The following is a 25470-nucleotide window of genomic DNA, read 5'->3' on the forward strand; positions in this document are numbered from 1 at the left end:
CTCTCTCTCCTCCTCCTCCTCCCTCACTCATGCTCCCTCTCAAACTCAATAAACAAACATTTAATAAATGTGTTACTTGCAGAATTTCTAGCCAGGTATTGGAGGACACTAGAAGAAATCAGGATCTGGTCCAGGTTATGATGAATAGTATTAAAATGAAATACCTACAAAGATGGATTATTGAAAAATTTTTTCACTCTAGTCACCCTCATTTTTTACCAAACAGAGCCAAATTGACACTAATTTGATTGCAAACTAAGTGTATTTTAAGAAAAAAACAAAACAAAACAAAACTCAGCCTGTTTATTTTCATGAGTGCAGCAAGTATAGAGCTTTTATCTATAGATTCTTTAAAACCAGCTTTACTGGAATTTTTCTTGAGGAATCACTAGATTGAACTATTAATAGCCTTTCAAGTGTATAAAACAAGCCAAATACTTGCCATCAGACTTTGTCTGCAATACCTATAGATTTGGGTGAATTCCTGTATTCTTGAGGTCTCCAAAATATCCAAGCATTATTGAAGCTTTTAGGAAATGAATTTTTTTTTACATTTATTTATTTTTGAGAAACAGAGTGAGACAAATCATGAGTGGGGGAGGGGCAGAGACAGAAGGAGACACAATTTGAAGCAGGCTCCAGGCTCTGATCAAGAGCAGTCAGCCCAGAGCCTGATGCAGGGCTCAAACCCACGAATTGTGAGATCATGACCTGAGCCTAAGTCGGATGCTCAACCAACTGAGCCACCCAGGCACCCCTAGGAAATGAAGTTTTTGATTCACCTGCTAAGGCTGTTGGGAACTCTGTAAGCAAGGTATCATGCTCATACTTCCAAGGGGCTTTATTAAAGTCAATCAGAGGTATTTATAGCTGTTTCTACCTTTGTTGTCCTTTCTTGCCATTTGTGACAATGTAGATAGACCTAGAAAGTATTATGCTATGTGACATAAGTCAAAGATAGACTAATACCATATGATTTAACTTCTATGTACAACTAAACAACAAAACACAGAAACAAGAGGAGAAATATACCCATGAATATTGACTTTGTTTTGAACCAAGTCCACACATAATCTCAAGAACTATAAAAATTCCAAGGTTGCACACATTCCATGATGTAACAAGTTGGTTTGTAACAATTTTCTAATCCTGGCTGAAGACAGGAAATTCCTAGATCGAAATCTAAGGATCTTATGGGTCACGACACAGCAAACACCTTCAACTTCTTGATCACTTTAATTTCACTTCTCAGCCCCCACCTTCAATTCCTATGGGTAGATGCTGCACATGCAGTGGGTTTGTGTTACATCTGTGAGACCCTGAGCATAGGAAACCCTAGTATCTTAAATGAACATCTAGCATATCTGCTTGAACATTGCTGTGGAAGGAGACATGTGTTTTCATACCCAAGAAACAAATCTGTCCTCCATCCAAGAGCAAGATGCTACCATTATATTCCAAAAATTTACATATATATGTGTACACACACACACACACACACACACACACACACACACACACACACATAACTGGAATGACATTAAAATAAGAACTTTCGGGGCACCCTGGGTGGCTCAGTTTGTTAAGTGGCCGATTTCGGCTCAGGTCATGATCTTGCAGTCCATGAGTTCGAGCCCCGCGTTGGGCTCTGTGCTGATAGCTCAGAGCCTGGAGCCTGCTTCTGTTTCTTTGTGTCTCTCTCTCTGCCCCTCCCCCATTCACATTCTGTCTCTCTCTGCCTTTCAAAAATGAATGTTAAAAAAAAATAAAATAAGAACTTTCAATGCTTCTATACATAACCCTTAGAGAAACTTAAACTCATAGAGAAGAATCTCTCAACAATATCCACCAGTTTGACCTTGCTTTGGCTCCTGCATAATTTTCCCATGTGTACACCACCTCATCAAGCACTAATTCTGTCATTAACCTGACACAGGATCTGGAATAAGACCTATTCAATTTACACCATGAAACATTTTCCAAGATTGTGATCAGCAAGATTCAATGCAGAAAAATCAGGTGACCTGTAGCATTCACTTTTTCAATGTCACCGTGGGTACTACATTCAACCAGGTAAAGATATCCTAATACCCATGATGGTCTACCTTGAATTTCTGTAGTGAACTTTCTAAGGGAGATGGATGAAGAAACACCTGAACTGTGCAAAAGCATAGGACTTACATGTATCTGATAAGATGAGAGAATTGTGTATTCCTTACCCAGGCAGAGCAGGTCCTAGATACCATGAAATCATGGCACATTGCAATAAAAGGGCTGATAGTGCAAAACAGATCAGAATTAGGACATGTGTTCACCAACCATCTATAGGGAATATTAAAAAGTACAACACAGAGATAAAAGGTGGAGGACACTGTGTGAAATCAAACAGAGGGGTGATCACAAGGACAAAAATACTGTGGATGGCTCTGAACCTAGATGAAGATATGGAAGAGACAGTGATCTTATGAATGCACTTGACCTACTGCTTCTACCTGTACTGGATGAAAATCAAAGAAATGCTGGTCCAGTTCATAAGGTCACAACATGATCTCAAGAAATAGTAACAAAGCTGTATATAGCAAATATATGATTTTCTTCAGATATTCAGAACAGTACCCAAAATACATTTGCCTTCATGATGTTTTGCTGCTCATTTTGTAGTGACATACAGAGGAAAATTAAAAACTCAATGTATCTGGAAGCTTTTACTTTAAGCTCCTTCCAACCAGGTTGATGGGGCTAATATGAATGGTCTGGAAGTCACCAAAGATACACATTGTACCACAATGGATACACCCCTGGCCATTCTACAAACATATCAGAAATTGTGCATCAAAAATCATGGCAGAAATCTTTTCACCCAAAAGTTTTCACTGTGGTTCAGACTCCTTTAGACATAATGACCAATGGGTTGACTACACTCATTTCTTTGGCAAAAAAAAAAAAAAAAAATCTAGAAATCAATGTACACTCAGTAAAGAGAGAGATAATGGTAAACAAGCAATTGGTTTGCCAATATTCTACACATGCTAGAGTCTGTGACATGAAATTATTGCTATTGTCAAGACCTTGCAGGTCATTCTGTCATGGATATAGAGGAATAAGCATTGATCTAAGCAAAGAGGTCCATTTAAGGCTTTTGACATCAAAATTGACATTGAGTATGTCATCTTGTGAGATTTCTAAACATCACCAGAGGTAGAAAAAGACAGAGAAACAACAAAACTCTGTTCTAAGATCACGCTGATGTCAATCCATGTCAAGAAATGACTTATGCAAGCAAATGAAAAGAAAGCACAATACAACATATTCATTAACATTGTAGTTTGTTAGCCATGTTGGGGGAAAAAGAAAAGATTAGAAAATCTCAGTCAGTACACACACCACACAACACAGGGATTTTTAATACATTTCTTATTGAAATTGTAAAGATAATGGTATTTTTAGAAAAAGAAAAAGGAATGTGACTCTGTGGTCTCAATATAAAGGAAGATTTCTAATAATGATAAAAAAAACCCCACTAATCATGAAAAGGAAGTATAGAGGACAAACATTTATGTTTCTTGATCTCAGTGGCTTACAGACACGTGATCAGCTTGTGAAATTCCCTTGAGATGTTCACTTATCAATTGTACATGTGACTTTACTTAAAAAAAAAACCTCCATTAAAAAATAGAAGTGAATAGATAAGTATCAATGTATATATACTGACAAATTGATACTAAATGTAGAAATTAATTTTACACGGTGACTAGATTTTAAAAGCATGCTTCAAAAAAAGCATGCTTTAATTTCTATCTAAAGCAATATGTTACTGAGTACACAATGTCCACAGAAATAGAATGATATGTAGAAGTATTTTCTGAATATGAATACAAGAAAACACAGGTAACAAAAAATAAAAAAAATGTATATAAGATGTAAGAAAAACAAACGTGGTAAATCTAAGCCCCAATATCTTCACTGGAATATTAACATAAATAAACACTATGTTCCTGGTAACACTAAACTTTGCTTGAAGATAGTACATTGGAATTTTCCTAGAACTATACCTAAAACAGGATGATAAAATTGAAAAAACAAACAAAAAAGACAAACAAAAACCATGTAGTCATAACCAAACAACCAGCAAGACAACATATCATATAAAATAATTTTTTTTATATATATGAAATTTATTGACAAATTGGTTTCCATACAACACCCAGTGCTCATCCCAAAAGGTGCCCTCCTCAATACCCATCACCCACCCTCCCCTCCCTCCCACCCCCCATCAACCCTCAGTTTGTTCTCAGTTTTTAACAGTCTCTTATGCTTTGGCTCTCTCCCACTCTAACCTTTTTTTTTTTTTTTCCTTCCCCTCCCCCATGGGTTCCTGTTAAGTTTCTCAGGATCCACATAAGAGTGAAACCATATGGTATCTGTCTTTCTCTGTATGGCTTATTTCACCTAGCATTACACTCTCCAGTTCCATCCACGTTGCTACAAAAGGCCATATTTCATTTTTTCTCATTGCCACATAGTATTCCATTGTGTATATATACCACAATTTCTTTATCCATTCATCAGTTGATGGACATTTAGGCTCTTTCCATAATTTGGCTATTGTTGACAGTGCTGCTATGAACATTGGGGTACAAGTGCCCCTATGCATCAGTACTCCTGTATCCCTTGGATAAATTCCTAGCAGTGCTATTGCTGGGTCATAGGGTAGGTCTATTTTTAATTTTCTGAGGAACCTCCACACTGCTTTCCAGAGCGGCTGCACCAATTTGCATTCCCACCAACAGTGCAAGAGGGTTCCCATTTCTCCACATCCTCTCCAGCATCTATAGTCTCCTGATTTGTTCATTTTGGCCACTCTGACTGGCGTGAGGTGATACCTGAGTGTGGTTTTGATTTGTATTTCCCTGATAAGGAGCGACGCTGAACATCTTTTCATGTGCCTGTTGGCCATCTGGATGTCTTCTTTAGAGAAGTGTCTATTCATGTTTTCTGCCCATTTCTTCACTGGGTTATTTGGTTTTCGGATGTGGAGTTTGGTGAGCTCTTTATAGATTTTAGATACTAGCCCTTTGTCCGATATGTCATTTGCAAATATCTTTTCCCATTCCGTTGGTTGCCTTTTAGTTTTGTTGGTTGTTTCCTTTGCTGTGCAGAAGCTTTTTATCTTCATAAGGTCCCAGTAATTCACTTTTGCTTTTAATTCCCTTGCCTTTGGGGATGTGTCGAGTAAGAGATTGCTACGGCTGAGGTCAGAGAGGTCTTTTCCTGCTTTCTCCTCTAAGGTTCTGATGGTTTCCTGTCTCACATTTAGGTCCTTTATCCATTTTGAGTTTATTTTTGTAAATGGTGTGAGAAAGTGGTCTAGTTTCAACCTTCTGCATGTTGCTGTCCAGTTCTCCCAGCACCATTTGTTAAAGAGACTGTCTTTTTTTCCATTGGATGTTCTTTCCTGCTTTGTCAAAGATGAGTTGGCCATACGTTTGTGGGTCTAGTTCTGGGGTTTCTATTCTATTCCATTGGTCTGCGTGTCTGTTTTTGTGCCAATACCATGCTGTCTTGATGATGACAGCTTTGTAGTAGAGGCTAAAGTCTGGGATTGTGATGCCTCCTGCTTTGGTCTTCTTCTTCAAAATTCCTTTGGCTATTCGGGGCCTTTTGTGGTTCCATATGAATTTTAGGATTGCTTGTTCTAATTTCGAGAAGAATGCTGGTGCAATTTTGATTGGGATTGCATTGAATGTGTAGATAGCTTTGGGTAGTATTGACATTTTGACAATATTTATTTTTCCAATCCATGAGCAGGGAATGTCTTTCCATTTCTTTAAATCTTCTTCAATTACCTTCATAAGCTTTCTATAGTTTTCAGCATACAGATCCTTTACATCTTTGGTTAGATTTATTCCTAGGTATTTCATGCTTCTTGGTGCAATTGTGAATGGGATCAGTTTCTTTATTTGTCTTTCTGTGGCTTCATTGTTAGTGTATAAGAATGCAACTGATTTCTGTACATTGATTTTGTATCCTGCCACTTTGCTGAATTCATGTATCAGTTCTAGCAGACTTTTGGTGGAGTCTATCGGATTTTCCATGTATAATATCATGTCATCTGCAAAAAGCGAGCTTGACTTCATCTTTGCCAATTTTGATGCCTTTGACTTCCTTTTGTTGTCTGATTGCTGATGCTAGAACTTCCAGCACTATGTTAAACAACAGCGGTGAGAGTGGGCATCCCTGTCGTGTTCCTGATCTCAGGGGAAAAGCTCTCAGTTTTTCCCCGTTGAGGATGATGTTAGCTGTGGGCTTTTCATAAATGGCTTTTATGATCTTTAAGTATGTTCCTTCTATCCCGACTTTCTCAAGGGTTTTTATTAAGAAAGGGTGCTGGATTTTGTCAAAGGCCTTTTCTGCATCGATTGACAGGATCATATGGTTCTTCTCTTTTTTTTTTTTTTGTTAATGTGATGTATCACGTTGATTGATTTGCGAATGTTGAACCAGCCCTGCATCCCAGGAATGAATCCCACTTGATCATGGTGAATAATTCTTTTTATATGCTGTTGAATTCAATTTGCTAGTATCTTATTGAGAAATTTTGCATCCATATTCATCAGGGATATTGGCCTGTAGTTCTCTTTTTTTACTGGGTCTCTGTCTGGTTTAGGAATCAAAGTAATACTGGCTTCATAGAAGGAGTCTGGAAGTTTTCCTTCCCTTTCTATTTCTTGGAATAGCTTGAGAAGGATAGGTATTATCTCTGCTTTAAACGTCTGGTAGAACTCCCCTGGAAAGCCATCTGGTCCTGGACTCTTATTTGTTGGGAGATTTTTGATGACCGATTCAATTTCTTCGCTGGTTATGGGTCTGTTCAAGCTTTCTATTTCCTCCTGATTGAGTTTTGGAAGAGTGTGGGTGTTCAGGAATTTGTCCATTTCTTCCAGGTTGTCGAATTTGTTGGCATATAATTTTTAATAGTATTCCCTGATAATTGTTTGTATCTCTGAGGGATTGGTTGTAATAATTCCATTTTCATTCATGATTTTATCTATTTGGGTCATCTCCCTTTTCTTTTTGAGAAGCCTGGCTAGCGGTTTGTCAATTTTGTTTATTTTTTCAAAAAACCAACTCTTGGTTTCGTTGATCTGCTCTACAGTTTTTTTAGATTCTATATTGTTTATTTCTGCTCTGATCTTTATTATTTCTCTTCTTCTGCTGGGTTTAGGCTGCCTTTGCTGTTCTGCTTGTATTTCCTTTAGGTGTGCTGTTACATTTTGTATTTAGGATTTTTCTCGTTTCTTGAGATAGGCCTGGATTGCAATGTATTTTCCTCTCAGGACTGCCTTCGCTGCGTCCCAAAGCGTTTGGATTGTTGTATTTTCATTTTCGTTTGTTTCCATATATTTTTTAATTTCTTCTCTAATTGCCTGGTTGACCCACTCATTCGTTAGTAGGGTGTTCTTTAACCTCCATGCTTTTGGAGGTTTTCCAGACTTTTTCCTGTGGTTGATTTCAAGCTTCATAGCATTGTGGTCTGAAAGTAGGCATGGTATAATTTCAATTCTTGTATACTTATGAAGGGCTGTTTTGTGACCCAGTATATGATCTATCTTGGAGAATGTTCCATGTGCACTCGAGAAGAAAGTATATTCTGTTGCTTTGGGATGCAGAGTTCTAAATATATCTGTCAAGTCCATCTGATCCAATGTCTCATTCAGGGCCCTTGTTTCTTTATTGACCGTGTGTCTAGATGATCTATCCATTTCTGTAAGTGGGGTGTTAAAGTCCCCAGCAATGACCACATTCTTATCAATAAGGTTGCTTCTGTTTATGAGTAATTGTTTTATATATTTGGGGGCTCCGGTATTTGGCGCATAGACATTTATAATTGTTAGCTCTTCCTGATGGATAGACCCTGTAACTATTATATAATGTCCTTCTTCATCTCTTGTTACAGCCTTTAATTTAAAGTCTAGTTTGTCTGATATAAGTATGGCTACTCCAGCTTTCTTTTGGCTTCCAGTAGCATGATAAATAGTTCTCCATCCCCTCACTCTCAATCTGAAGGTGTCCTCAGGTCTAAAATGAGTCTCTTGTAGACATCAAATAGATGGGTCTTGTTTTTTTATCCATTCTGATACCCTATGTCTTTTGGTTGGCGCATTTAATCCATTTACATTCAGTGTTATTATAGAAAGGTACGGGTTTAGAGTCATTGTGATGTCTGTATGTTTTATGCTTGTAGTGATGTCTCTGGTACTTTGTCTCACAGGGTCCCCCTTAGGATCTCTTGTAGGGCTGGTTTAGTGGTGACAAATTCCTTCAGTTTTTGTTTGTTTGGGAAGACCTTTATCTCTCCTTCTATTCTAAATGACAGACTTGCTGGATAAAGGATTCTTGGCTGCATATTTTTTCTGTCTAGCACACTGAAAATCTCGTGCCAATTCTTTCTGGCCTGCCAAGTTTCAAAAGAGAGATCGGTCACGAGTCTTATAGGTCTCCCTTTATATGTGAGGGCACATTTACCCCTTGCTGCTTTCAGAATTTTCTCTTTATCCTTGTATTTTGCCAGTTTCACTATGATATGTCGTGCAGAAGATCGATTCAAGTTATGTCTGAAGGGAGTTCTCTGTGCCTCTTGGATTTCAATGCCTTTTTCCTTCCCCAGTTCGGGGAAGTTCTCAGCTATTATTTCTTCAAGTACCCCTTCAGCACCTTTCTCTCTCTCTTCCTCCTCTGGGATACCAATTATGCGTATATTATTTCTTTTTAGTGTATCACTTAGTTCTCTAATTTTCCCCTCATACTCCTGGATTTTTTTATCTTTTTCTCAGCTTCCTCTTTTTCCATAACTTTATCTTCTAGTTCACCTATTCTCTCCTCTGCCTCTTCCATCCGAGCCGTGGTGGTTTCCATTTTGTTTTGCATTTCCTTTAAAGCGTTTTTCAGCTCCTCGTGACTGTTCCTTAGTCCCTTGATCTCTGTAGCAAGAGATTCTCTGCTGTCCTGTATACTGTTTTCCAGCCCAGCGATTAATTTTATGACTATTATTCTAAATTCACTTTCTGTTATATTATTTAAATCCTTTTTGATCAGCTCATTAGCTGTTGTTATTTCCTGGAGATTCTTCTGAGGGGAATTCTTCCGCTTGGTCATTATGGATAGTCCCTGGTGTGGTGAGGACCTGCAGGGAACTTCCCCTGTGCTGTGGTGTATAACTGGAGTTGGTGGGCGGGGCCGCAGTCAGTCCTGATGTCTGCCCCCAGCCCACCGCTGGGGCCACAGTCAGACTGGTGTGTGCCTTCTCTTCCCCTCTCCTAGGGGCGGGATTCACTGTGGGGTGGCGTGGCCTGTCTGGGCTACTTGCACACTGCCAGGCTTGTGATGCTGGGGATCTGGCGTATTAGCTGGGGTGGGAAGGCAAGGTGCACGGCGGCAGGGGAGGCAGGCTTAGCTCGCTTCTCCTTAGGTGATCCACTTCAGGAGGGGCCCTGTGGCAGCCGGAGGGAGTCAGATCCGCTGCCGGAGGTTTGGCTCCGCAGAAGCACAGAGTTGGGTGTTTGCGCGGAGCGAGCAATTTCCCTGGCAGGAACCAGTTCCCTTTGGGATTTTGGCTGGGGGATGGGGGGGGGAGATGGCGCTGGCGAGCGCCTTTGTTCCCCGCCAAACTGAGCTCTGTCATCCGGGGGCTCCGCAGCTCTCCCTCCCTTTGTCCTCCAGCCTTCCCGCTTTCCGAGCAGAGCTGTTAACTTATGACCTCTCAGACGCTAAGTCGCGCTTGCTGTCGGAACACAGTCCGTCAGGCCCCTCCGCTTTTGCAAGCCGGACTCAGGGGCTCTGCTTGGCTGGCGAGCCGCCCCTCCGCCCCGGCTCCCTCCCGCCAGTCCGTGGAGTGCGCACCGCCTCGCCGCCCTTCCTACCCTCTTCCGTGGGCCTCTCGTCTGCACTTGGGTCCGGTGACTCCGTTCTGCTAATCCTCTGGCGGTTTTCTGGGTTATTTAGGCAGGTGTAGGTGGAATCTAAGTGATCAGCAGGACGCACAGTGAGCCCAGCGTCCTCCTACGCCGCCATCTTCCTGTCGACCCCTATTTGCACATTTTTAAAACAGGAAGTACTCTAAAATAATTTTTAACAAACAAGGATTTTGTAATTATACTAATAGTGTTATTTTCAATATTAAGTTACATTATTTCAATATTTTACTTCATGGATAACAAGCAATCTGTGTGTATGCATATTTATACACACACACACACAGATATATACCTCCCAAATATAAATAAATAAATACACACACACACATATACTTATGTGTATATATGTATATATGCATATATCTGTGTGCCTGTATGTGTATATATAAATATAAATATATAAATATATATATAACACATACATATATATGTGTGTGTGTATACATGTACAAATATAAACACATGTATATACGGAAACCTTTCTTTTTTAGCTCATGAGACATAAAAACATTCATCACAGAGAACTGACAGATTGACATCATTAGGATGGTGACATAGGTAGTTCCCACTTCAGTACTTCTCAGAAGAAACTGAATTGGCAATTATTCACATTAGACATTACTGGGCAAATCTCAATACCCCAACATAACAGGTAATGAAAATGAATTCTTCTCCTTCCATTGAACAAATGTAAATGGGAGTAGAACATGCTACCCTACTTTATTTTACTGGTTTCTACAACTGATAGACATTCTCTTTCCACTCAGGTCCAAATGGGTGTAAGGATGGCCTAGGCCATGAAACAACATAGGGACATCTAGCCTAAAAACTGGGTAGGCTGTTTAGAGCAGAAATATGCTCAGTATTGGTGACTGGTGACCTGCTTCCAGACTAATCAGTGCTCTGCACACAGTTCAGAGACAGGATTAAACTTGTCACAGGGCCAAGTGGAAGTGAGGGAGGTTTCTGTCAGCTGTGGGTCAGGATCCTTGGAAGGTCACCCATCAACACTAGGTCAGACCTATGTTGGGCTTATATACGTGCAATGTCAGTGCTTTCGGGAACTACCCACAGGTCTTGCTGGTTCTGACTATTAGTGTCCAGCAGCTTTCTTCTTCAACATCAATTTTGTCATATGACATCTTCAAGCCATGCCCACAATGTTTAAGTCATCCAATATCCCCTCTCCATCAACCCACATACATCTGGGTCTGTCAAACTACAGTTACTTATGGCATCCAACAGCATCTAGTCCTTAGTACCACTGGGGAATTCATTAAATCATAAAGAAAAAAGGATCTGACTTCCCTCAATCCCAGAAAACCACCATGTTGGTTCCCAAGTCCACATCTCTGTCACAAGAAGTTTCCTAAGACCTTACAGTGACCAAAGGGAGCCTCCTACTCTGTCCTTCCTTGCCTTTCAGGACTTCTCCATATTTGCTTTTAGTAAGATCTATCTTCCTCTCAAAATATACTATCCTCATGTTTTATCTGTCCTCATAACTCTCTCAGTACCAAGTGCCTGAAATAATCCTGTGGTCCATTGATGGTGTTTTTTCTGTTCTTCCAGGGAAGTGGTGACAAAATGGTATTTAAATATTAGAGAAGGACTCAAATGATCTAATTACCAACCATTTCCTATTATATTAACAAATTCTAGAGGCACCTGGTGGTTCCATCAGTTTAGCATCGGACTTCAGCTCAGGTCATGATCTCACATTTTGTGAGTTTGAGCTCCGCATCAGGTTCTGTGCTGACAGTGCAGATTCTGCGTGGGATTCTTTCTCTTTCCCTCTGTCTCTCTGTCTCTCTTTCGCAAGATGATTAAATAAACTTAAAAAAATTAAAAATGCCAAGCTACTAAGAACAAACAAGTGCCTACAGGGCTTACATGGGAGGGGAAGATTCTCCTTAACACAGCAAAGAAAAACACTGTGATGGCTACATCAGTGGAATGGGGATGAGGAGACAGAAGAACTGGAGATGATTTGTAAAGAAAATGAGTAAAATTTATCCTTCTATAACTCAGTCTCTCATGCAGCCTAGGACAGATGTCCTTCCCCACAAAAAGAATTTGTGCCAATGCTTCAGCCTAGATGTTTTTTATTTCTTATCTTGGACTGCACCAATCTTAATAGAATATTGTTTTCTTCCTACATTTAGAACATCTACTAAATTCTCAGCACTGTCCATGTCTTTTTCCCTTGAAATAAATGTGAAAACAACCCATGACTCTCCAAGTTTCCACCTTATCAAATTGTCCTACTAAAGTGAGTAACATGGATGGTATCATTTCCTAGAAGGGAAAAGAACATTAACTAAAGAAATCTTACTCAGTGTTCTTGTCCAATTGAGAAGGAAGGAAATGTATCGGTTAAACTACATGGAATATGCTCCCTGTAGAATTACTCCTATATTCAAATTAATATTTGATCACCATGTCATTTCATGCAAATAATCTTAAAATCCCTGAGCAAGTCATATAAGCAACAGTTCATGAACATTGGAACATGAAAACACAGTAGATCCCACATGACTAATAGCCAGGTAGATAAGACAGGATTTGTATGGGGAGATTCTCAAACCAAGATACACAGAGATTTAGGGGATATAAGTTTAATACAAACAATGTAGAGAGAATTATTCCCATTATAAATCTGTAACATTTTTGATTGTCAGGAAATCATCAATTTTGAAATTTGAAATATCCTCATTTGAACTAATATTCCCATTCCTTCTGAAGATACAGGTTTGCATACACACATATACACATGCATACTTCTTCCTAATTAGTACCGTCACTCCAAAATCCATCTTTAGCTTAATATAATATATTGCATTCTGGGCATATCAAAATCATAAAACTCTGTTCTGTATGCTCACCAAAACCACACAAACAAAAACAAAACAAAACTAAAGAACACATAGGATAAGACTAGTGATTGAGAATTCTGTAGATATTTCTTATATTTGTAGTGACTTTGTTGAATTAACAATTGTTAAGTAGAACCCCTGTGTATTATTTTGTGAGCCATGGATCAACAAACAACAACAATAACAACAAATTGAAATAATTTACTGCTCATAGATAATGGAGAATGTACACAATATGCCATGAGAGTAACATGGAGAGGTCAAGATTGAGTGCAGGCAGAGAGAACGGCAGGGATTGGGGCAGATGCCTTTTTGGGGCACATGGTTGAACTGCTTCAGAGTTCCTGAGCTAAGTCTAGAATGCACAATTCAAATAAAAATGAAGGGAGAATTGCAGACTCTGTGGGGCTCTTCTCTAAGGGACGCACAAGGTAAATATACTGAGAGTGGGAACTCTTATACAAATGATGATCGGGGAATTCCTATGAAGAACTTATATTTGCTTGTGACTGTGGGGCTGTTCTCTAGTGTGTTTGCTATTAGGTGGAGCTAGAGTCAGTTCAAACCCCCTGCAGCCAGCCTGGTTATACATTATGTATTCCAAGTCACCATTATGTATCCGGAAATTGTTCAGCTACACTCTCAGTAATAGTCCTATATCATCCTTATTAAAAGCACCTAATGCCCCAGCACTTACAAAAAGGAAGAAAAGATATAATATGTAAACTTTGGGAAAATTAAGTTCAAATAATTTGAGATTTAACACCACTGGGAAAAGAGATTATTAGTGATATCACCCCACTGCTTAAAAAGCACCCCTTGAATAATGCAGGTGTTTGGTGTTCCCACCACCCATGCAGCTGAAAATCCGTGTACAAGTTTGACTCCCCAACACGTTATTTTAATAGCTTACTATTGGCAAGAAACCTTATCAAAAATAGTCAGTTAACACATATTTGATATGTTATAGTTGTTGTATATGGTATTCCTATAATAAAGGGAGTTCAAGAAAATATTTAAAAAGTCAAAAGGAAGAGAAATTATATTTACAGTACTGTACTATAAATAAACCTGCCTATAAATGGACCAACACAGTTCAAAACCATGCTGTATGAGGGTCAAGTGTAATTTGGGTTACTGTCTGTTTACCTGCAAACATGATGAAGGTGGGGTAAGCTAAGGCTGGTATAGGATAACACTTCTTTCATTACACAGTGTAAAATCCATTCAGGGTTATTAATGGGTATATATTAATTTCAAATACACTCTAAGCAAACTACTGCAAAATCACTGTATGACCTTGGCCAAAATGCACATTACGGTTTTTCAAGAATCATTCTTGTTCTTCTGATATAATGATCTGTGAGTTGTACTTTCCATGCTACCCAAATTAAGGCTAATTATTGAGTAAAAGTAGATTTACAATAATCTTACATCCTTTTATAGAAGAGTAGCTATACTTTCATCAGATATCTGTGAAAATGTCTTTATTTTAACTGCATAAATAATATTCTTGACTTGTAACAATTGCTATTATGAAGATCTACTCAGATTTTCATGAGTTGCTACCGTATTTTTTCTATACACTAATTAGCAAAACATTTAAATTCAGAATGTTTCTCTAACTTAAAAAAACTTTTTTTTAATGTTTATATTTGAAGGAGAGACAGAGCAGGGGACAAAGAGAGACAGACAGGGGAGGGGCTGAGAGAGGGAGACACAGAATCTGAAGAAGGCTCCAGGCTCTGAGCTGTCAGCACAGAGCCTCAACAATAGGCTATTTCCATGGAAAAGTACGTATGGTTTTAAGTTCTGGGGACTCAAAAGATACACAGAGATTTTCAATGGTAGAGGGGTTAGTGCCCCTTATCCTACACTGATGTAAGTGATCTCGGTATTTTAACTTTGGATTTTTTTCTGTAATAAACACTCTGATTTAGAATCATGTTTGAAAAGTGGTATTGACTTACTGCTTCCTGCTGTGAATTCTCTGATTTTGTTTAGATTTGCCTTTTCATTACATAGATTGCCAAATGTCTACATATTTCAAGTTTTGATCCTTTATAAAGACTCTGGTTTTTACTGATGTGTGTGTTAAAACCCAAAGTCTTTCCTTATTCATTACATTTCTAGGGTTTCTATCCAGTATGTTTTCTTTACTTAAGGTTCTGTTCCAGGTAAAGACTTTGCCAGTATTCTTGCTATTTGTAAGTTATCTCCCCAGTATGTCTCATGTTGAATACTTTTACTTACAAACTAAACACTTCACCACATCCTTTACATTTGTAGGGTTTCACTCAGTATGTTTTTCTGATGTTCAGGAAGTTTTTAGTTGTGATTAACAACTTTGCCATTTATTTATTTTTGTGTATGTGTACACCTACATATATACCTACATCAGTCAGCCTTCTCCCCAGTATGTATCTCCTTAGGTCGATAAGTTTTGAACGGTAAAGACTTTGCCTTGTTTAAATTTGTTACATTTCTTCCCATTATGAAATCTCTGCTGTTGAGTGAATTTTGAAGAACAGTTAAAAGCTGTCCCAGAGTTATCAAAACCACAATGAGATACCACCTCACAGCTGTCAGAATGTCTCACATTAACAACTCAGGCAACAACAGATGTTGGCAAGGATGCAGAGAAAGAGAATCTCTTTTGCATTGCTGGTAGGAATGTAAACTGGTACAGCCAGTCTGGAAATCAGTATGGAGGTTCCTCAAAAAACTAAAAATAGAACTACCCTACGACCCAGCAATTGCACTACTAGGCATTTATCCAAGGGATACAGGTGTGCTGTTTTGAAGGGACACATGCACCCCAATGGTTATAGCAGCACTATTAACAATAGCCCAAGTATGGAAAGAGTCCGTACACATACATACAATGGAGTATTACTCGGCAATCAAAAAGAATGAGATCTTGCCATTTGCAACTACGTGGATAGAACTGGAGGGTATTATGCTAAGTGAAATTTGTCAGTCAGAGAAAGAGAAAAATCATATGACTTCACTCATATGAGGACTTTAAGAGACAAAACAGATGAACATAAGGGAAGGGAAACAAAAATAATATAAAAACAAGGAGGGGGAAAAACAAAAGAGTTAATGAATAACTGTTCATTATTTGAACAAAATGTGGGAGGGATTGTAGGAGGGGGGGTGGGCTAAATGGGTAAGGGACACTAAGGAATCTACTCCCGAAATCATGGTTGCACTATATGCTAATTAATTTGGATGTGAATTAAAAAAATACAATTAATTTTTTTAATTAAAAAAAAAAAAGCTGTCCCAGAGGTGTTATATTTGCTAGTCTTCTCTGCAGTAAGGATATAATGTACGATAAGATTTGAGCTTTCATAGAAGACTTTTCCATAGCTTTTACTTTCACACTGGTTCTCTGGAGATGGAGTTCTCTGATGTTTATTAGGACTTGACCCTCGATTCATATTTTTCCCACACTCATTGCCTTTGTAAGTTCTATCTCCATTATTAACACCTCAGTAATCCAAATGATACCGTCCTCACTAAAGGCCTTCCTAGAACAAAGCACATAAATGCTTGCTCCAAATTTAGTATTATATGATAACTATTGAACACTGATGTTTGGATAATCTCCACCCCCCCCCCCGTGTTTATCAAAATTAGAGACTTTGAAACAGGGGGAATTATGCGTTGGTGGAAGAATAATGAACCCTCCAAACAGGCCTTCTCAAATCAATCGTATTTAGAATTTTTATCTTCCTTTTCAAATGCCAAATTTGTGGAATTAATCCAGTTTTATATTTGAAGTGCTTTCAGCAATTACTTCTGGTATGGACGAGGTGATTTTCCTGCATTTCCAAATGTCCTTCCAGAGAATGTGTAGGTTTAAAAATGGATTTTTGGATTTTACTTCAAAGACATTATTCTGCAACTATAACTGACTTAAGGAGGGGTTTTCCCCCAAATGTTTTCTATACTTGATCTCTTCTAGCAGTAGGATTTCATTACAAGTAATTGTCTCTTTTTGGTTACATCCAATATAATATACTTTCTGCATTTCTTATGCCCCCTTCATCTTCCTCGTCATTTTCTTAAGTAGAAATACTCAGAGACACAGCTTCTACTTCTTCCCATATCACTGTACCAAATGACTCTCCTTTGGTACAGGAGAGTCTCCCGGTGCCAACAAGCCTAGGGTGTTACAGAAAGATACAACTAAAAGATACAAAAGAAGTCATTGTAGTTACTACACTGACAGGCATATATGTAAAAAGGCTAATATGCAAAATTAATACCCATGATAGGACATCAGCAGAATAGAGAAATAGTAGGCAACAGGACTTTACTCTTTCATGGAGACAAAATATAGACCAAAGAACCTTCTTGAGTGCTCCAGAAGCCAGTTGGCAGAACACAGCACATCCAGACAAGTGTAAAAGAAGATCCACATTGAAAAAACAAAGAACGTTTAGGACACTTGCCTACAACAGCTGCCCACTCTCCCTGACACTCCATGACAACACAGTGACAAAAAAGTCTTCCCTCTGTCGAGGAGACAAACAAATGTATGTTCAACGATCTGGTTTCTTTGCTGTCTTGAGGGACTTGTTTCTGTCATGCACGGCATGGGAAGCAGAAGGAATGAGAGCATCCTCTGGATACACTGTGGTGGCTGCTCAGACAAAAGGTGAGCATTTGTTCAAACACGGGAGAGACTACAGAGCTGAAGACAGAGAGAGGAAGGTATCACGAGCTCTAAAGAGTAACTACACTTTTTAAACTTTGCAGTTACAGAAATTCAGACATGACAAATGCCCAGAATGTGTCACTGTCCCCAGAATTACTATAATTTGTGTTCTTCTGTACAACAAAAGTCCATAATCCTGAGCCCAGAGGCTGTAGGTTTTTTTGTTTGTTTGTTTTGTTTTGTTTTACCTTTGGTGGGGTTTTTTGTTTGCTTGTTTTTTTTTTTTAATTCACAAATATCAACCAAAGATATAAAGGGATACAAAGAAATAGGAAATTGTGTTCCAACTAGAGGAACAAAATATATCTCCAAAACTGGTATTAAATTAATAAAGTAGTATTAATTGCTTGACAAAGAATTAAAAATAACCATCATAAAGATGCTTATGGAGGAAGAAGAAAAATAGATATGTAACTAAAATATACCAGGAAAACTATTCATGACCAAAATGTAAACCCAAGGAAACAAATTATAACCAACAGTTAACAAGAAATTGGGAGACAAAAAGTATAATTACTGAATTTAAAAATACACTAAGGGGTCAGTGACAGACTTGATCAAGCAGAAAAAAGAATCAGACAACCTAAAGTACTCTTGTATTAAACTATCTATGAAGAATCAAAGGACAGAGTCTAGAGACTCATGCAACACCAACTGGTAATTCAATACGTACATTAAGGGAACTCCTGAAGAGAGGGGAGGGAAAGGGGGCAGAGCATTGACATCAAGAAGTCAAGTCTGTATGTGGAAAGAAGAGACAAATGATACAAACTCAGTCAATTCACAGCAGGATAAATGTCAAGACATGAACACAGTGACATCTTATACTTAACCTATCAAAACTCACAAGTGAAAAGAGAAATTTGAACCAGCATGGAAAAAGCCACTCATCTCTTACAAGAGAGCTCCTGTAAGACTAGTATTGGGGTTCTCAGTAGACCTTATGGAGGCAGTACGTGGGCCAATGTATTCAAGTATTGAAAGGTCAAGACACATCCATTAAGAATACCCTACCTGGCAAAACCGTTTTCCACGAATGTAGAAATAGAGACTTTCCCAAAAAAAACCCCTCTGAGTTTACAAGTAGACCTGTCCTACAAGGAATATTAAAGGAGGTCCTTCTGGTTTAAATAATAGGATTGTAAATAGTAACTGAAACCACATGAGAACATAAAACTCTCTGCTAAATATAAAAATTTACACAATTGGGCCACTCAGTTGGCCCACTCAGTTGGGTGGTGACTCAGTTGGTTAAGTGACCAACTTTGGCTCAGATCATGATCTCAAGGCCCATGAGTTCTACCCCCCATCAGGCTCTGTGCTGACAGTCCAAGCCTGGGGTCGGTTTCAGATTCTGTGTCTCTGACTCTCTCTGCCTCTCCACATTTGCACTCTCTCACTCTCTCTCTCAATAATAAAAACACATTAAGAATTTTTTTTTAAATGCACAATTATAGAAACCTGTCATGTTGTAATGAGGTAGCACAAGTCACTTTAATTTCTGCTACAGTATTTTTTTTTTCAGTAGGAGTATAAAATATCGGGGCGCCTGGGTGGCTATGTCGGTTGGGCGACCGACTTCGGCTCAGGTCATGATCTTGCACTCCGTGAGTTCAAGCCCCACATCGGGCTCTGTGCTGACAGCTCAGAACCTGGAGCCTGTTTCAGATTCTGTGTCTCCCTCTCTCTCTGAACCTCCCCCGTTCATGCTCTCTCTCTGTCTCAAAAATAAATAAACATTAAAAAAATTTTAAAAAAATATCAGGGACACCTGGGTGTCTCAGTGGATTAAGCATCAGACTTCAGCTCAGGTCATGATCTCATGGTTCAAGAGTCTGAGCCCCTCATCAGGCTCCATTCTTACAGCACAGAGCCTGCTTCCAATCCTTTGACCCCCTTGCTCTCTGCCCCTTCCCTGCTCATTCTCCCTATATAAATAAATAAACAAATCTTAAAGAAGTACAAAAATCATAAATCTAGGTAATAAATTACATATTAAAAGATAGAATTTGTGATATCAGTAACTTAAGGTGGGTGCAGGGATGGAGCTTATAAGTAGAATAATTTTGTATGCAATTATCAGTTTGAAATGGGTTTTTATATCTTTAAGATGTTTTAAGTAACCTTTATGTAAACCACAAAGAAAATATTATAGAGGACACAAAAGTTAATGAGAATGGTACCAAAGCATGTCCTGGGTACGACACCCAATTAAAGATAAAAAAAAATCTAAACTTGATACACAGGTAGATTATTATTATTATTATTATTATTTTGAGAGAGAGAGAGCTGGGGAAGGGCAGGAGGAGAGGGAGAGAGAATCTCAAGCAGGTTCCATTCTCAGCTCATAACCTGACATGGGGCTTAATCTCCTTACTCTAGGGCTCTCACAGCAATGGAGAAGCTCTCAGATTATGGAGGCCCTCACTGTGGATGTGGTGGACCTTCAGTGGAGCTGAAGGACAGTCCTTGGAGAATCAAAGAGCATGATGTGTTAGACAGCAGATGTCCCTCTGGGAGAGGGAAAGACATAAAACTCGGCTTTGTAAATGAATTTCCATTCAAGGAGAGCTACCTGAACAACATTTTAAGACCCATCTTCCTCCTTCACATTTGGACCTCACTTGTGTCATCTGCTTCACTTCCACCTACCTGGGTGTAAGACTACTGTCTCCTTTCTCTTCACACCCCACAGCTCCTTCTCTTGTTCCAAAACAATGACCAGGTCTGGTTTTGACACAAGACCTGTTTATCAGAAAGAAGGAATATAATTATCGCTGGAGATTCTATCTTTCAACCCAGTATTGTACGCAGCAAACAAGAAGGGACATAGGAGAATTCTAAAAAAAATGATTTCCCAAACAGAGTTGCACAAGAAAAAGCCCCTTTAGAACATGCAGGAGGAGTTTCAAATATTCACATCATGACCTGCATTCCAAGTACTACCAATACAATAAGGAATAAAAATTGGAGTTTAAGATTTGGGCAATACCATCTTATGCCACTCAATGTTTAGAATTGACATTAATCTTCAGAAATGGTGATGATACCTTAAAAAAAGGGGAGACTAAAGCTGAAAAGGAAACATCATGAAGATATTTCTCTACATCTACAAATCCTTACCTCCTTCTCTTACTGCAGGAATCTCAATTTCAGTCATGCAAAGAGGAAGCTTCCAAGAGAGAGTTGTCAAAGGAAGGAACAAAACTCTGAGGGTGGTGTGGGAAATCTAGAAGGCGTTACCCTTACCCAAGAAAAGGAGGTGTCCATAGGTCTCAAACATCACATCCATGTACAGTTCCCTCTGACTGTGATTCAGGCATCCCCACTCCTCCTGAGAGAATTCTATTGCCACATCTCTGAAGGTCAGCAGTCCCTGCAATAAATACCACAGTTACAAAGAAGTGGCCATTGGCATAGTTCATAATGGTACCTAAGATGAAAGAGGGAATTATTGTCACCAGATAGACTACAACAACTGACGTTCACCACTTACCTGCATGTACCCACTGACCATATTCCTCATTTTACTTAGCCTCTTTTTTCTATTTTAACTTTTACTTCTGGCAAAACACCCTGTGGACACAGTCTCCTGTCATGGAAACAGAAAACATTCAACAAAATATAATGACTGTCCTAAGAAAGAGCTTGGGCAGGCCACTTTGAGCTTAACCCAACTCATATTTATGTATATGGATGATGGAGTTAACACATGGAGTGAGGACAGCTATCTTAACCTCTTGTAATACCAAAATCTCCACCCAAGGAAGAACACAAACCTCACCTACATAACACAAAGTATGCATAGAAGTGTTCTCTTAAGTCACATGTATGACATTATGTCCAGTTCTACATAAGATGACCAGGTTCCACTTCCTCATTATCCACCCAAATCTAAAATAAAAGGAAATCATCACACACACACACACACCCTTGATCTGAGAGTCTCCTTTGGAAGTTATTCCCTCTGATCTTCTTATCGGCTGCAAATCAATTTTCCTTTGTGTGACAACCCCAGCTGCTGCACTTTCTATTATGACTCTATTATCTTGGAGGATTTTAAGACACACAAATACATCAATTATGTGATTATTGTTTTCATTTTCTCAACATATAAAGCAGTAAATAAAAGGGTATTTCTGTGACCAGAGTGTGGAGTAAAATAAAAATTTATTAGGGCTTTTTTTCTTTTTGTTATTCTACCATGTTTAGCTGTTTTCTCCTTTTTCTCTCCACCTGGTGATGACACTCAGTGGCAGAACATCAAGGGGACAGATGATTCTTTCTCCTCAAGGAAACTCCCACATGTTATCAACTCTAAAGACAGCTGCCTTAGCCTTTCCTAACTCCTACTAAAATTCTCAACTGACCGATCTTCCCTCATAGGTAGGAATATCTCTATGCCCTTATTCATCAGGAAGAAGCTACGGAAGAGGAGACCTTCCACTTTAACAACCTTAAAGACGTAAGGGTCAAAGTTGTTAAAGGAGGAAAATGATGAGTGATACAAGGTCAAGAGACGCGCAGCTTAAATAAAACTTCCTTGTACCTTGCAGCCCAATGATAGACACCTGAGACAGGCAGAACATGCCCTTCCTGAAGGAAATCATAGCTGCTTTCGTGCCTTCATGTTTTTTTTTTTAATTCAATTCTTGAGACAGGCAGAGTATGACATCCTTTATCAATGGGCTGAAAGTTATAAGGAAATTTAATTGAAGGTACATTTCTTTTGCCTTAGTTATCATCAGAAGCTACAAGCAAAGAGAAACTCAGAAGAAAGAAGTTTCCAGTTGAAATGTGATGGTTTCTGCACATCGCTCAGCAAATCTAAGATCTTTAGGAAAGATGGGGGAAAAGATGAACGTTATAGGGGAGAAATCTGGAATAGAGAACAAGGACAGTTAAAGAAGTGAACAACAACTGTAAGGAAACAAACTGCTCTCAGTGCCTAAGAAACACCAAAGGACACATGATCACTGGTGTGTTCTGTTAAATCAGATTATCAGTCTAATTATGAGAGAATACAGTGGATTTATACAAACTTCAATCACATATACTTTCAGTAGAGGCTGCTTTGAGGCAAACAGGTTTGAGCACCCGATTGTAGAGGAGTCCACAGGGACCACCTGGCTGAAGAGAGGCAGGCCCAGCAGGTGACCTGCCTTAAAATATCTATAGGCCTTAACTAACAAATGGATACTTACAACCAGGCAGAATTACCACATGAGGGCAAATTCCATAAGTCACCATACAAACTCATCTTCTCCCTGCAAAATCAGCCCCAAGTCACTGCCTCAAGGCAACAGCCTCTCCTCTGCTATCCTGCCCACCACTCCCTTGAGGTGTATTCATAAATCTTATTCTGCCACAGGTGAATTCTTTTCACCACTCATGCCCTCAGCATCCACAAGATCATTGCCCCATATTTGGAAGCCCCATCTGAATGGGAGAAAAACCACATTTAGATGGCTGTTTCCCTGTCCTGTAATGTCTAGTATATTTTAAACAGAGTATCTTTTTCACATTTTACAAACCAAGACTGCTCTCCCCCTGCTTTTTTAACTTTCCAAGTTATTCAGGCCTCATATCCATTCTCTGTTTTTTTGCATTTAGTATTTGGTGCAAAAAGTTTGTTTTATTATAACACAAAAAGAGGACCTGTGGGCACCAAGATCCACAGTGGGGTGGTGAAGAGTGACTATGCAGCCAGGGGAGGGGAAAAGCAAAAGGGAGGTCTCCAGAAGGATTCCCATATGCTTAAGAGGACTCCTAAGATACTGGAGGCCTTGTATTTTTCATTTTCTTCATCCTGCTCTACAGAGAAGTACTAAATGGGGGAACTAAAGGGGAACGGTTCTCCTCAACTAAAATCCCACCACCAGACCCCATCAGCAACTGGAATCTTGGACTCAACAACTTCCCTTTTGGATCTGTCCTAAAGGGAATGTTTGCAATACTTGCAGGACTTTAACCTCAAAGTGACAAGTGTTGACGTCCTAGTGAAAGCCTTGTTTGAGAGCATAGAGTAGATTCCTGCATATAGGGGAGAAGAGTTCTAAAGACCCAACCTTGAGTATCATTCCTGAGAAGGTTGTAAAGCTTTGGTGAAAACATAAGGCAGAAACACCAAACACAGAGAAACCAACATTTGTGATTTCTACATGCATGGAATTTTAGGGGGAAAAGATGACATGGCCTCCGACCTGGAACACCAGGCTTACCTGAGAGCTGGCCATTTCTTCTTCTTTCCCCTTGTCCTCTAGGTTTCTTTCTCAGAAGGTATTTGTGAACAAATCACACATGCATTAGGAGAAAATGCCCTTAAAGGAATCAACAGAACGTCTTCAAAAGAAAGGGGCTCACTGGTAGGCAGGACTTTGGAATGCAGAACACAAAACTTCCTAGTTTTTTGTGTCAGGAGCTTTTCAGAAACGGAGACTATGTACTTGGAGCCCATTTCTGAGTTTTTCTTCTATAGTTTCAGTGGCTTCCACTCCCACAGGCACCCGCAAATTCTGCTACAGCATAGGAACAGTGTGCTGCGCAGACCTAATCCTCCCACACTCACGTAGAGGAGTTAACTCTCCTTGAGCAAAAGCCTGCACTCAAATCTCATAAATTAATGGAAAGCCTTGCCAACTGACTCTGGCCTCAGGGAGAATCACCTGGAGCACTTAATTAAGTGAACACTGTTGTTTCAATCCACACCAATTGACAGAATCTGAGGAGGGGGGCAACAGCAAGGGTCGGTTTTGAAACTCCACACGGGATCCCTTTGGGAACCATTTAGGGAAGTAAGGAAGGCTATGGTTATTATCCAGGTTTAAACCCATTTCTTCGCCAGTGACCAGAGTTTCTGGACATTGGAAAAAAGAGACTTACAAATTTAAGAGCCAAACACACCTTCAGCTCTTTAGCCGACCTTTCCCATGTCTCCCTAATTCCCCATGACAGGGCTCCAAGGAACCACAGGCATCTTCCTATCAACTGGCTTGGAGAAACTACTCTCTGCACTGGGAATAAAACTGTGTGTGTCCTTACAGCTGAGCTACACTTTTAGTGCTCAAACCCAGTGCTACCAGCAGCCCCTGCCTCAGAGAGCTAAAACAGTTTGAAAAATATGGGTCTCCCATAAATAACAATATGTCCCTGTCTATGAATTTATTCTTTTGTGTCTAGGCCTTTTGAGCGTTACACACCCATTTCTCCTTAGTTTATCTGCCCCAATTCATTTACTGGACTGAGATTTCTTTGAAAAATATCATGCCAGAAATTCTTTTTCCCGCAAAGGGGAAAATATCTAGATTTTGACAGTAGTAACCACATTTGGAAACAAGGGGAAATAAATGACATTTCAACGTGTTTTCTATGCTCTGTCTCTCATGGCACTTTAGCTGAGGTTAGTGGTACTGATCAAATGATCAGTCCTATTGGATGAGCTACCAACCTTCTTGTGAGGAAAATGTTCAACTGATACTGGCACACTCCACAGTGCATCACTCATCAAGCTTCAAATAGATCCGTCAAAATCTCTGCCCTTAGTTAATCATTGCCCCATAAATAGGGAAACCCAACAGGGCAGCAAGCACATAATAGAGGAATACAAGGCTTAGGCCCTAGATCAATGGTCACGCTCAAGCCATCTTGGGCCACAGCTGCATGGAAGGCCAGGACTTCGGACCGTGGCAGTCATGAGGAGCAGGGGCTGGAGTGCATGGGGTGGAGGTCCTGGGGGATAGGAGGTTCCTGGGAAGGAGAGCCCTGGCAAGGGAAGGGGATACTAGTCCCTGTATGACCCCTATTGTACCTGAGAGAAAACCCAAAGGCTGAGGATGGAAGTTTGAATAGGACCCCTGAGCAAAAAATAACATTGCTATCTGTCTTTATCTTT

At 39.5% G+C, this 25470-nt stretch overlaps 2 protein-coding genes across 2 annotated transcripts in view; one reads left to right on the forward strand and one right to left on the reverse strand.

Moving 5' to 3' along the window:
• The window catches only part of LOC115502194 (zinc finger protein 726-like), a 73219-nt gene extending 53181 nt beyond the window's left edge, over nucleotides 1-20038 (forward strand). The window contains 1 exon segment of the mRNA XM_036064216.1: nucleotides 19962-20038. Coding sequence (XP_035920109.1) covers nucleotides 19962-20038 — 77 coding nt within the window.
• A 179-nt stretch (nucleotides 20039-20217) lies between these two features.
• On the reverse strand, nucleotides 20218-21096 carry LOC115502196 (putative protein ZNF720). Its single transcript, XM_030297375.1, has 3 exons — nucleotides 21076-21096; nucleotides 20829-20955; nucleotides 20218-20324 (listed from the first exon to the last, which is right to left on the reverse strand). Exons 1-3 carry the CDS (start codon nucleotides 21094-21096, stop codon nucleotides 20218-20220), a joined length of 255 nt encoding a protein of 84 aa, XP_030153235.1.
• Nucleotides 21097-25470: the final 4374 nt, after the last annotated feature.

This window comes from Lynx canadensis, chromosome E2 (assembly GCF_007474595.2).
Source record: "Lynx canadensis isolate LIC74 chromosome E2, mLynCan4.pri.v2, whole genome shotgun sequence".
Taxonomy (NCBI): Eukaryota; Metazoa; Chordata; class Mammalia; order Carnivora; family Felidae; genus Lynx; species Lynx canadensis.

Bases quoted from the DNA above. Each gene is read 5' to 3' on its own strand.
- LOC115502196 (XM_030297375.1), bottom strand. From the start codon at position 21,096: ATGGTCAGTGGGTACATGCAG. The intron at 20,956-21,075 runs GTAAGTGGTGAA...TATTTATTGCAG, and splicing joins TGGTCAGTGGGTACATGCAG to GGACTGCTGACCTTCAGAGA. The intron at 20,325-20,828 runs GTAAGGGTAACG...TCTGATAAACAG, and splicing joins TGGACACCTCCTTTTCTTGG to GTCTTGTGTCAAAACCAGAC.